Source organism: Pseudophryne corroboree, chromosome 1 (genome assembly GCF_028390025.1).
Source record: "Pseudophryne corroboree isolate aPseCor3 chromosome 1, aPseCor3.hap2, whole genome shotgun sequence".
Classification (NCBI taxonomy): Eukaryota; Metazoa; Chordata; class Amphibia; order Anura; family Myobatrachidae; genus Pseudophryne; species Pseudophryne corroboree.
The window spans coordinates 362458723-362472179 of record NC_086444.1 but is presented as its reverse complement, the minus strand read 5'-3'; the positions used below and the strand labels follow the sequence as shown (position 1 = coordinate 362472179).

At 48.6% G+C, this 13457-nt stretch overlaps 1 protein-coding gene across 1 annotated transcript in view; it reads right to left on the bottom strand.

Annotated features, from left to right (window-relative positions):
• Positions 1-1231: 1231 nt before the first annotated feature.
• The window catches only part of LOC135070990 (somatomedin-B and thrombospondin type-1 domain-containing protein-like), a 158673-nt gene continuing 146447 nt past the window's right edge, over positions 1232-13457 (bottom strand). Inside the window, exon 6 of the mRNA XM_063964804.1 lies at positions 1232-2136. Within this exon, the coding sequence (XP_063820874.1) occupies positions 2031-2136 (106 nt within the window). The 3' untranslated portion in view covers positions 1232-2030. The remainder of the gene's footprint in view (positions 2137-13457) is intronic.

The window sequence follows — 13457 nt, the reverse complement described above, 5'->3', positions numbered from 1 at the left end:
CTTAAATCACACTGGTTTGAACCTCTTCAAACAGTTGAATTAAAATTTCTCACTTGGAAAGTGGTCATGTTGTTGGCCTTGGCATCTGCGAAGCGGGTGTCCGAATTGGCGGCTTTGTCTCACAAAATCCCCTATCGGATTTTCCATGTGGATCGAGCAGAGTTGAGGATTTGTCCTCAATTTCTGCCTAAAGTGGTTTCGTCGTTTCATATGAACCAACTTATTATGGTGCCTGTGGCTACGGGTGACTTGGAGGATTCCAAGTCCCTTGATGTAGTCAGGGCCTTAAAAATTTATGTAGCTACGACGGCTCGGGTTAAGAAAACAGAGGCACTGTTTGTCCTGTATGCAGCCAACAAGGTTGACGCTCCTGCTTCTAAGCAGTCTATTGCTCGCTGGATCTGTAACACGATTCAGCAGGCTCATTCTACGGCTGGATTGCCGTTACCAAATTCGGTAAAAGCCCATTCCACTAGGAAGGTGGGCTCTTCTTGGGCGGCTGCCCGAGGCGTCTCGGCATTGCAGCTTTGCCGAGCAGCTACTTGTTCGGGTTCAAACACTTCAAAATTCTACAAGTTTGATGCCCTGGCTGATGAGGACCTCATGTTTGCTCAATCGGTGCTGCAGAGTCATCCGCACTCTCCCGCCCGGTCTGGAGCTTTGGTATAAACCCCATGGTCCTTACGGAGTTCCCAGCATCCTCTAGGACGTAAGAGAAAATAAGATTTTAAACCTACCGGTAAATCTTTTTCTCCTAGTCCGTAGAGGATGCTGGGCGCCCGTCCCAGTGCGGACAAATTCTACAAGGCTTGTATATATTTGTTGTTTACATAAGGGTTATGTTACGGTTGAGATCAGTCTCTGGCTGATGCTGTTTTGTTCATGCTGTTAACTGGTTTAGTATATACCATGTTGTACGGTGTGTATGGTGTGGGCTGGTATGTATCTCGCCCTTAGATTAACAAAAATCCTTTCCTCCTACTGTCCGTCTCCTCTGGGCACAGTTCTATAACTGAGGTCTGGAGGAGGGGCATATAGGGAGGAGCCAGTTCACACCCATCTAAAGTCTTAGAGTGCCCATGTCTCCTGCGGAGCCCGTCTATACCCCATGGTCCTTACGGAGTCCCCAGCATCCTCTACGGACTAGGAGAAAAAGATTTACCAGTAGGTTTAAAATCTTTTTTTTTTTTGGGGGGGGGGGGGGTCCTTAATAAAACCAATCTTCATGCATCAGTGTTTGGGGAATAAACTGGCACTATGTGTGTGTTGCATATAATATTCTTACAGGTTGCTGGATATGCTTGTATAGTGCTAATGGGGACATTTGTGACATTATAGCGGAGCTATGTGGTGGAACAGGTCTATAGGTAGAACTGTGAGGCTCCATGGATATCATTCTCTTGCTTTACTTCTGAGTCGCTAGTGCGCAGGAAGCCATTCTAGACTGTAGTTGTGAACTAGGAATATTTTTGGAATGAAGGGAGATGACGGTCTGTTCCTTCTGCAAATCCCACTTGGCAATACATGCAGCATTTTAGGCCAAATGTGAAATATTGTAAAGTGAACATTTTGGACAACAGTCTTGAATATGTCACTCTCCTCCACTTGGCATACTTTCTGTGGTTTCTCTAGGTGCATTAAGCTGGCCACATTTCATGTTTCATATACCACTGGACTTTATCTTGCCACCTAAAAGATTCACAAGATACGTCTGCGGATGTGAGGCTTTCTGGGAGCCAACAAAAGGATTATTAAACCACTTTTCCCATGTTGATCCAAGAGTAAAACTTGAGATGCAACTTCATGTCTTGTGAAGAGTTGAGACAAGTATCAGACACATGAACCTGTGACATCACGGGCAAGTATATGTACTCACAAATTATTATACAATAGTAAAATGAAATTGGAAGACAGGTTTTCTTGAGGCAAGTTGCAGAGGTAGGTATATGAGAGGTAAACTATTTGGCTTTGCGTGGTGCAGCAATGTGCAACTGCTGTCCTACATCCATAGATGGCCATCATCCTCCTTGTCAGACAAAAAGGAAGGAAAGGATTGGACATGTGCAGTCTTCTCTTAGGTCTTCCTGTACCCAGGAGCCCTGGCAGCCAGTGAGGGAGGCAGCAGTCCAAAATGTCCTACCATTACAAAATACGTAAATAAGTGTCCGTAGCGCCGCACAGAGAAACAGCTTTGTCACATAGGTTTTATTTTTGTACATGGTATGTTTGTCTACCACAATCTAATTATATATAGGGATTTGTGATGAAGTAGCCTAAATAAAGCACATTACTGAAAGCGGGAACGAGTCTGTACTTTCACCACTGAATGTGGGATTCCATCAGACTGGCATATCAACGTGTTTTTATTAACTTCTTTGAAGGTATTTTAATATTTTTGTTACAGTGGAGCTACAGGAGCAGACGGGCCCTAATGTCCAGGCATGTGGGCACTTGTGGTTCTCCAAATGCTGCATGCCGGGGCAGGCTTGCTGCTACCTGTAGTTCCACTGTGAAGAACAATATTACCCCAGACTTTCTGCCCAGGCCTGGGGTGGTTCACAAGATGGCAGGGGGACCCAACAATAAGTGCCTCCCTGCTCTGATGTACAGATGTGTCCACATACATCTTTGCTATATCCCGCCATATAAAGCACAGTTTTGATTGCCATAGACTGAGATATTTAGCCATGCCTTGTGATTTTTCTTAATTTTCTTCTTTAATATGTTACTTTATACATATTCTATTATTACAAACAAAATTTTTAAAGTTCATTCACTCGCAACTAGTGAAAAACAGCCGAGCCGTGTTTTAAATGTTGTGCCAAATTTGAAAAAAAGCAAAGATGTAAGTGGACATATCTGTAAGCCCCCTGGCTGGTTCTGCCCAGTGCTGGTTGCTAGAACCCAGGGACGTGCGGTGAGCTAAAAGGCTAAGGAGGCACTAGCTAGCACCAGAGCCAGATTTACACACAAAATATGAGCCAAAAATAAAATAAAGGGAACACTAAAATAACACATCCTAGATCTGAAAGAATGAAATATTCTTATTAAATACTTTGTTCTTAACATAGTTGAATGTGCCGACAACAAAATTACACAAAAAATAAGATTTTAAACCTACCAGTAAATCTTTTTCTCCTAGTCCGTAGAGGATGCTGGGGACTCCGTAAGGACCATGGAGTATAGACGGGCTCCGCAGGAGACATGGGCACTATAAAGAACTTTTAGTATGGGTGTGCACTGGCTCCTCCCTCTATGCCCCTCCTCCAGACCTCAGTTAGAGAAACTGTGCCCAGAGGAGATGGACAATATGAGGAAAGGATTTTGTAATCTAAGGGCAATATTCATACCAGCCCACACCAACCACACCGTATAACCTGGAATATACACAACCAGTTAACAGTATGAACAAAAACAGCATCAGTCAACGACCGATCTCAACTGTAACATAACCCTTATGTAAGCAACAACTATATACAAGTCTTGCAGATTTAGTCCGCACTGGGACGGGCACCCAGCATCCTCTACGGACTAGGAGAAAAAGATTTACCGGTAGGTTTAAAATCTTATTTTCTCTTACGTCCTAGAGGATGCTGAGGACTCCGTAAGCACCATGGGGTTTATACCACAGCTCCAAACCGGGCGGGAGAGTGCGGATGACTCTGCAGCACCGATTGAGCAAACGTGAGGTCCTCATCAGCCAGGGTATCAAACTTGTAGAATTTTGCAAAAGTGTTTGAACCCGACCAAGTAGCTGCTCGGCACAACTGTAATGCCGAGACGCCTCGGGCAGCCGCCCAAGAAGAGCCCACCTTCCTAGTGGAATGGGCCTTTACCGAATTTGGTAACGGCAATCCAGCCGTAGAATGAGCCTGCTGAATCGTGTGACAGATCCAGCGAGCAATAGTCTGCTTAGAAGCAGGCGCGTTAACCTTGTTGGTTGCATACAGGACAAACAGAGCCTCTGTCTTCCTAACCCTAGCCGTCCTGGCTACATAGATTTTTAAGGCCCTGACTACATCCAGGGACTTGGTGTCCTCCAAGTCACTCGTAGCCACAGGTACCACAATAGGTTGGTTCATATAAAATGAAGAAACCACCTTAGGCACAAATTGAGGGCGAGTCCTCAATTCCGCTCTATCCACATGAAAAATCAAGTAGGGGCTCTTGTGAGACAAGGCCGCCAACTCTGACACCCGCCTTGCAGATGCCAAGGCTAATAACATGACCACCTTCCAGGTGAGAAATTTTAATTCAACCGTTTGAAGGGGTTCAAACCAGTGTGATTTAAGGAACTGTAACACCACGTTAAGGTCCCATGGTGGCACAAAAGGAGGCTGGATGTGCAGCACTCCCTTTACAAAAGTCTGGACTTCTGGGAGAGAAGCCAATTCCTTCTGAAAGAATATAGATAGGACCGAAATCTGTACCTTAATGGAGCCTAACTTTAGGCCCATATCCACTCCTGTCTGTAAGAAGTGGAGAAAACGGCCCAGATGGAAATCTTCCGTAGTAGCATTCTTGGTTTCACACCAAGACACATACTTCCTCCAGATACGGTGATAATGCTTTGCCATTACCTCCTTCCTAGCCTTTATTAGAGTAGGGATAACTTCCTCCGGAATACCTTTCTCAGCTAGGATTCTGTGTTCAACCGCCATGCCGTTAAACGCAACCGCGGTAAGTCTTGGAACATGCAAGGCCCCTGCTGCAACAGGTCTTCCCTGAGAGGAAGAGGCCACGGATCTTCTGTGAGCATCTCCTGAAGATCCAAATACCAGGCCCTTCGAGGCCAATCTGGAACAATGAGTATTGTCTGTACTCTTTTTCGTCTTATGATTCTCAGCACTTTTCAGATGAGAGGCAGAGGAGGGAACACATAGACCGACTTAAACACCCATGGTGTCACTAGGGCGTCTACCGCTACTGCCTGAGGGTCCCTTGACCTGGCACAATACCTCCGATGCTTTTTGTTGAGGCGTGACGCCATCATGTCTATTTGAGGAAGTCCCCAATGACTTGTTATCTCTGCAAAGACTTCTTGATGAAGTCCCCACTCTCCTGGATGGAGATCGTGTCTGCTGAGGAAGTCTGCTTCCCAGTTGTCCACTCCCGCTATGAAGATTGCTGACAGAACGCTTACGTGATTTCTCTGACGTCCTAGTGGATGCTGGGACTCCGTCAGGACCATGGGGATTAGCGGCTCCGCAGGAGACAGGGCACAAAAATAAAAGCTTTAGGACTAGGTGGTGTTCACTGGCTCCTCCCCCTATGACCCTCCTCCAAGCCCCAGTTAGGTTTTTGTGCCCGTCCGAGCAGGGTGCAATCTAGGTGGCTCTCCTAAAGAGCTGCTTAGAAAAAGTTATTAGGTTTTTTATTTTCAGTGAGTCCTGCTGGCAACAGGCTCACTGCAACGAGGGACTTAGGGGAGAAGAAGTGAACTCACCTGCGTGCAGGATGGATTGGCTTCTTAGGCTACTGGACACCATTAGCTCCAGAGGGATCGAACACAGGCCCAGCCATGGAGTCCGGTCCCGGAGCCGCGCCGCCGACCCCCTTGCAGATGCCGAAAAGTGAAGAGGTCCAGAAACCGGCGGCAGAAGACTTTTCAGTCTTCATGAGGTAGCGCACAGCACTGCAGCTGTGCGCCATTGTTGTCAGCACACTTCACACCAGCGGTCACTGAGGGTGCAGGGCGCTGGGGGGGGGCGCCCTGTGCAGCAATGATAATACCTTGTTCTGGCTAAAAATACATCACATATAGCCCCTGGGGCTATATGGATGTATTTAACCCCTGCCAGGTCTCACAAACACCGGGAGAAGAGCCCGCCGAAATAGGGGGCGGGGCCTATCTCCTCAGCACACAGCGCCATTTTCCTGCACAGCTCCGCTGCGAGGAAGGCTCCCAGGACTCTCCCCTGCACTGCACTACAGAAACAGGGTAAAAAAACAGAGAGGGGGGGGGCACTTTTTTGGCGATATTGATATATTAAGCTGCTATAAAGGAAACAACACTTCTGTAGAGTTGTTCCTATATATTTATAGCGCTTGGGTGTGTGCTGGCAAACTCTCCCTCTGTCTCCCCAAAGGGCTAGTGGGGTCCTGTCTTCGATAAGAGCATTCCCTGTGTGTCTGCTGTGTGTCGGTACATGTGTGTCGACATGTATGAGGACGATGTTGGTGTGGAGGCGGAGCAATTGCCGGTAATGGTGATGTCACCCCCTAGGGAGTCGACACCGGAATGGATGGCTTTGTTTATGGAATTACGTGATAATGTCAGCACGTTACAAAAATCAGTTGACGACATGAGACGGCCGGCAAACCAGTTAGTACCTGTCCAGGCGTCTCAGACACCGTCAGGGGCTGTAAAACGCCCTTTACCTCAGTCGGTCGACACAGACCCAGACACGGACACCGAATCTAGTGTCGACGGTGAAGAAACAAACGTATTTTCCAGTAGGGCCACACGTTATATGATCACGGCAATGAAGGAGGCTTTGCATATCTCTGATACTGCAAGTACCACAAAAAGGGGTATTATGTGGGGTCTGAAAAAACTACCTGTAGTTTTTCCTGAATCAGAGGAATTGAATGAAGTGTGTGATGAAGCGTGGGTTAACCCCGATAGAAAACTGCTAATTTCAAAGAAGTTATTGGCATTATATCCTTTCCCGCCAGAGGTTAGGGCGCGCTGGGAAACACCCCCTAGGGTGGATAAGGCACTCACACGCTTATCAAAACAAGTGGCGTTACCGTCTCCTGAAACGGCCGCCCTCAAGGATCCAGCTGATAGGAGGCTGGAAACTACCCTGAAAAGTATATACACTCATACTGGTGTTATACTGCGACCAGCCATCGCCTCAGCATGGATGTGCAGTGCTGGGGTGGTTTGGTCGGATTCCCTGACTGAAAATATTGATACCCTGGATAGGGACAGTATTTTATTGACTATAGAGCAATTAAAGGATGCTTTTCTTTATATGCGAGATGCTCAGAGGGATATTTGCACTCTGGCATCGAGAGTAAGTGCGATGTCCATATCTGCCAGAAGAAGTTTATGGACGCGACAGTGGTCAGGTGATGCGGATTCCAAACGGCATATGGAAGTATTGCCGTATAAAGGGGAGGAATTATTTGGGGTCGGTCTATCGGATTTGGTGGCCACGGCAACAGCCGGGAAATCCACCTTTTTACCTCAGGTCCCCTCCCAACAGAAAAAGACACCGTCTTTTCAGCCGCAGTCCTTTCGTTCCTATAAGAACAAGCGGGCAAAAGGACAGTCATATCTGCCCCGAGGCAAAGGAACGGGTAAGAGAGTGCACCAAGCAGCTCCCTCCCAGGAGCAGAAGCCCTCCCCGGCTTCTGCAAAGCCCTCAGCATGACGTTGGGGCTTTACAAGCGGACTCAGGGACGGTGGGGGGTCGACTCAAGAATTTCAGCGCACAGTGGGCTCACTCACAGGTGGACCCCTGGATCCTGCAGGTAGTATCTCAGGGTTACAGGTTGGAATTCGAGAAGTCTCCCCCTCGCCGGTTCCTAAAGTCTGCTCTGCCAACGTCTCCCTCAGACAGGGCGACGGTATTGGAAGCAATTCACAAGCTGTATTCTCAGCAGGTGATAGTCAAGGTACCCCTCCTACAACAGGGAAAGGGGTATTATTCCACACTATTTGTGGTACCGAAGCCGGACGACTCGGTAAGACCTATTCTAAATCTGAAATCTTTGAACCTGTACATACAAAAATTCAAGTTCAAGATGGAGTCACTCAGAGCAGTGATAGCGAATCTGGAAGAAGGGGACTTTATGGTGTCCCTGGACATCAAGGATGCTTACCTGCATGTCCCAATTTGCCCTTCACATCAAGGGTACCTCAGGTTCGTGGTGCAAAACTGTCATTATCAGTTTCAGACGCTGCCGTTTGGATTGTCCACGGCACCTCGGGTCTTTACCAAGGTAATGGCCGAAATGATGTTTCTTCTGCGAAGAAAAGGCGTATTAATTATCCCTTACTTGGACGATCTCCTGATAAGGGCAAGGTCCAGAGAACAGCTGGAGGACGTAGTAGCACTAACCCAAGTAGTGCTGCAACAGCACGGGTGGATTCTGAATTTTCCAAAATCTCAATTGACCCCGACGACACGTCTGCTGTTCCTGGGAATGATTCTGGACACGGTTCAGAAAAAGGTGTTTCTTCCGGAGGAGAAAGCCAGGGAGTTATCCGAACTTGTCAGGAACCTCCTAAAACCAGGAAAAGTGTCTGTGCATCAATGCACAAGAGTCCTGGGAAAAATGGTGGCTTCTTACGAAGCGATTCCATTCGGCAGATTCCACGCACGAACTTTTCAGTGGGATCTGCTGGACAAATGGTCCGGATCGCATCTGCAGATGCATCAGCGGATAACTTTGTCTCCACGGACAAGGGTGTCTCTTCTGTGGTGGTTGCAGAGTGCTCATCTGTTAGAGGGCCGCAGATTCGGCATACAGGACTGGGTCCTGGTGACCACGGATGCCAGTCTGAGAGGCTGGGGAGCGGTCACACAGGGAGATGTCTCTTCACATAAATATACTGGAGCTAAGAGCGATTTACAATGCTCTAAGCCTGGCAAAACCCCTGCTTCAGGGTCAGCCGGTGTTGATCCAGTCGGACAACATCACGGCAGTCGCCCACGTAAACAGACAGGGCGGCACAAGAAGCAGGAGGGCAATGGCAGAAGCTGCAAGGATTCTTCGCTGGGCGGAAGATCATGTGATAGCACTGTCAGCAGTGTTCATTCCGGGAGTGGACAACTGGGAAGCGGACTTCCTCAGCAGACACGATCTACACCCGGGAGAGTGGGGACTTCATCCAGAAGTCTTCCACATGATTGTGAACCGTTGGGAAAAACCAAAGGTGGATATGATGGCGTCCCGCCTCAACAAAAAACTGGACAGGTATTGCGCCAGGTCAAGAGACCCTCAGGCAATAGCTGTGGACGCTCTGGTAACACCGTGGGTGTTCCAGTCAGTGTATGTGTTTCCTCCTCTGCCTCTCATACCAAAAGTACTGAGAATTATACGGCAAAGGGGAGTAAGAACGATACTCGTGGCTCCGGATTGGCCAAGAAGAACTTGGTACCCGGAACTTCAGGAGATGCTCACGGAAGATCCGTGGCCTCTACCTCTAATACGGGACCTGCTTCAGCAGGGACCGTGTCTATTCCAAGACTTACCGCGGCTGCGTTTGACGGCATGGCGGTTGAACGCCGAATTCTAAGGGAAAAAGGCATTCCGGAAGAGGTCATCCCTACCCTGGTAAAAGCCAGGAAGGAGGTGACTGCACAACATTATCACCGCATTTGGAGAAAATATGTTGCGTGGTGTGAGGCCAGGAAGGCCCCGACGGAGGAATTTCAACTGGGTCGATTCCTACATTTCCTGCAAACAGGATTGTCTATGGGCCTCAAATTAGGGTCCATTAAGGTTCAAATTTCGGCCCTGTCGATTTTCTTCCAGAAAGAATTGGCTTCAGTTCCTGAAGTCCAGACTTTTGTAAAAGGAGTACTACATATACAGCCCCCGGTTGTGCCCCCAGTGGCTCCGTGGGATCTTAATGTAGTTTTGGATTTTCTCAAATTCCATTGGTTTGAGCCACTCAAATCGGTGGATTTGAAATATCTTACATGGAAAGTAACCATGCTACTGGCCCTGGCTTCAGCCAGGAGAGTGTCAGAATTGGCGGCTTTATCGTATAAAAGCCCATATCTGATTTTCCATTCGGACAGGGCAGAACTGCGGACGCGTCCTCAGTTTCTGCCTAAGGTGGTTTCAGCGTTTCACCTGAACCAGCCTATTGTGGTGCCTGCGGCTACTAGCGATTTGGAGGATTCCAAGTTGCTGGACGTTGTCAGGGCATTGAAAATATATATTTCAAGGACGGCTGGAGTCAGAAAATCTGACTCGCTGTTTATACTGTATGCACCCAACAAGCTGGGTGCTCCTGCTTCTAAGCAGACGATTGCTCGTTGGATTTGTAGCACAATTCAACTTGCACATTCTGTGGCAGGCCTGCCACAGCCTAAATCTATCAAGGCCCATTCCACAAGGAAGGTGGGCTCATCTTGGGCGGCTGCCCGAGGGGTCTCGGCATTACAACTCTGCCGAGCAGCTACGTGGTCGGGGGAGAACACGTTTGTAAAATTCTACAAATTTGATACCCTGGCTAAAGAGGACCTGGAGTTCTCTCATTCGGTGCTGCAGAGTCATCCGCACTCTCCCGCCCGTTTGGGAGCTTTGGTATAATCCCCATGGTCCTGACGGAGTCCCAGCATCCACTAGGACGTCAGAGAAAATAAGATTTTACTTACCGATAAATCTATTTCTCGTAGTCCGTAGTGGATGCTGGGCGCCCATCCCAAGTGCGGATTGTCTGCAATAGTTGTACATAGTTATTGTTACAAAAAAATCGGGTTGTTATTGTTGTGAGCCGTCTGTTCAGAGGCTCCTACGTTTGTCATACTGTTAACTGGGTTCAGATCACAGGTTGTACGGTGTGATTGGTGTGGCTGGTATGAGTCTTACCCGGGATTCAAAATCCTTCCTTATTGTGTACGCTCGTCCGGGCACAGTATCCTAACTGAGGCTTGGAGGAGGGTCATAGGGGGGGAGCCAGTGCACACCACCTAGTCCTAAAGCTTTTATTTTTGTGCCCTGTCTCCTGCGGAGCCGCTAATCCCCATGGTCCTGACGGAGTCCCAGCATCCACTACGGACTACGAGAAATAGATTTATCGGTAAGTAAAATCTTATTTTTCCGCCCAGCGCAGAATTTTGGTGGCTTCTGCCATTGCCACTCTGCTCCTTGTCCCGCCTTGGCGGTTTACATGAGCCACGGCTGTGACGTTGTCTGATTGAATCAGAACTGGTAGGTCGCGAAGAAGATACTCCGCTTGTCGTAGGCCGTTGTATATGGCCCTCAATTCCGGCACGTTGATGTGTAGACAAGCCTCCTGGCTTGACCATAGACCCTGAAAATTTCTTCCTTTTGTGACTGCTCCCCATCCTCGGAGGCTCGCGTTCGTGGTCACCAGAACCCAGTCTTGAATGCCGAACCTGCGACCCTCTAGAAGGTGAGCACTCTGCAGCCACCACAGGAGAGACACCCTGGAATTGGGGGACAGGCTTATCTTTTGATGTAGTTGCAGATGGGACCCTGAGCACTTGTCCAGAAGGTCCCACTGAAACGTCCTCGCATGGAACCTGCCGAAGGGCATGGCCTCGTAGGCTGCCACCATTTTTCCCAGAACTCGAGTGCATTGATGAACAGACACTCTTTTTGGTTTTAGCAGGTCCCTGACCATGTTCTGGAGATCCTGGGCTTTTTCCATTGGTAGAAAAACCCTCTTCTGTTCCGTGTCCAGAATCATGCCTAGGAATGATAGTCGAGTCATTGGAATCAACTGTGACTTTGGCAGATTGAGAATCCAACCGTGTTGTTGTAGCACTCTCAGGGAGAGCGACACGCTTTTCAGCAATTGATCTCTCGATCTCGCCTTTATCAGGAGATCGTCCAAGTACGGGATAATTGTGACTCCCTGCCTGCGCAGGAGCACCATCATTTCCGCCATCACTTTGGGCTTTCCACGGCCCGAGGATTTTCACCAAACGGCAACGTCTGAAACTGGTAATGACAGTCCTGTACCGCGAACCTCAGGTACTCCTGATGAGGAGGAAATATGGGGACATGAAGGTAGGCATCCTTCACGTCCAGCGACACCATAAAATCCCCTCCTTCCAGACTGGATATCACAGCCCGGAGTGATTCCATCTTGAATTTGAACTTTTTCAAGTACAGGTTTAGGGATTTTAGATTTAAAATGGGTCTGACCGAACCATCCGGCTTCGGGACCACGAACAGGGTTGAATAGTACCCTTTTCCCTGTTAGACCAGGGGAACCTTGACAATCACTTGCTGTTGACACAGCTTTTGAATTGCATCTAATACTACTTCCCTCTCCGGGGAAGAGGCTGGCAAGGCCGACTTGAAAATTCGGCGAGGGGGCACCTTTTCGAACTCCAGTTTGTAACCTTGGGATACAATTTCCAATGCCCAAGGATCCACGTCTGACAGAACCCAGACCTGGCTGAAGAGTCGAAGACGTGCCCCCACCGGCGCGGACTCCCTCACTGGAGCCCCAGCGTCATGCGGTGGATTTAGCAGAAGCCGGGGAGGACTTCTGCTCCTGGGAACTAGCCGAAGCAGGTGTTCTCTTACCTCTACCCTTACCTCTGGCGAGGAAAGAGGAGCCCCGACCTCTTCTGGACTTATGCGACCGAAAGGACTGCATCTGATATTGTGGAGTTTTCTTTTGCTGTGGGGGAAGAAAAGGCAAAAATTTAGATTTACCCGCGGTAGCTGTGGAAACCAGGTCCGCGAGACCATCCCCAAACAAAACTTCACCCTTGTAAGGTAAAACCTCCATATGCTTCTTTGAGTCGGCATCACCCGACCATTGGCGGGTCCACAGAGCTCGTCTCGCCGAAACTGCCATGGCGTTGGCTTTGGAACCAAGCAGCCCCACGTCTCTTTGAGCGTCTCTCATATATAAGACTGCGTCTTTAATGTGACCTAAAGTCAGTAAAATGGTATCCTTGTCCAGGGTATCAATGTCAGCTAATAAGGTATCTGTCCACGCTGCCACTGCGCTACACACCCAGGCCTGAGCAAAGCACCCATATGTGTATAAATAGATTTTAAGGTAGTTTCCTGTCTACGATCCGCAGGATCCTTGAGGGCTGCGGTGTCTGGAGACGGTAGCGCCACCTTCTTGGACAGACGCGTTAAAGCCTTGTCCACCCTGGGCGAGGATTCCCACCGTACCCTGTCCTTTGCAGGGAAAGGATACGCCATAAGGATCCTCTTGGGAATGTGCAGTTTTTTGTCTGGAGTTTCCCAAGCTTTTTCAAATAATTCGTTCAGTTCATGAGATGGAGGAAAAGTTACCTCCGGTTTCTTTTCCTTATACATGCGCACCCTCGTGTCAGGGACAGAGGGTTCATCTGTGATATGCAAAACATCTTTTATTGCCATAATCATATAATTAATACTTTTGGTCACCTTTGGGTGTAACCTTGCCTCATCATAGTCGACACTGGAGTCAGAATCCGTGTCGGTATCAGTGTCTTCTATTTGGGATAGGGGACGCTTTTGAGACCCTGACGGGCCCCGTGACCCAGTCAAATCCGTGGATTGACTCCCTGCTGTTTCCCTGGACTCCGCTTTGTCCATTCTCTTATGTAATAAGGTCACATTTGCATTTAAAATATTCCACATATCATACCAATCATGAGTCGGCGTTGCCGACGGAGACACCACAATCATCTGCTCCACCTCCTCCTTGGATGAGCCTTCCGCTTCAGACATGCCGACACATGCGTACCGACACCCCCACACACACACAGGGATATATCTATAAGGGGACA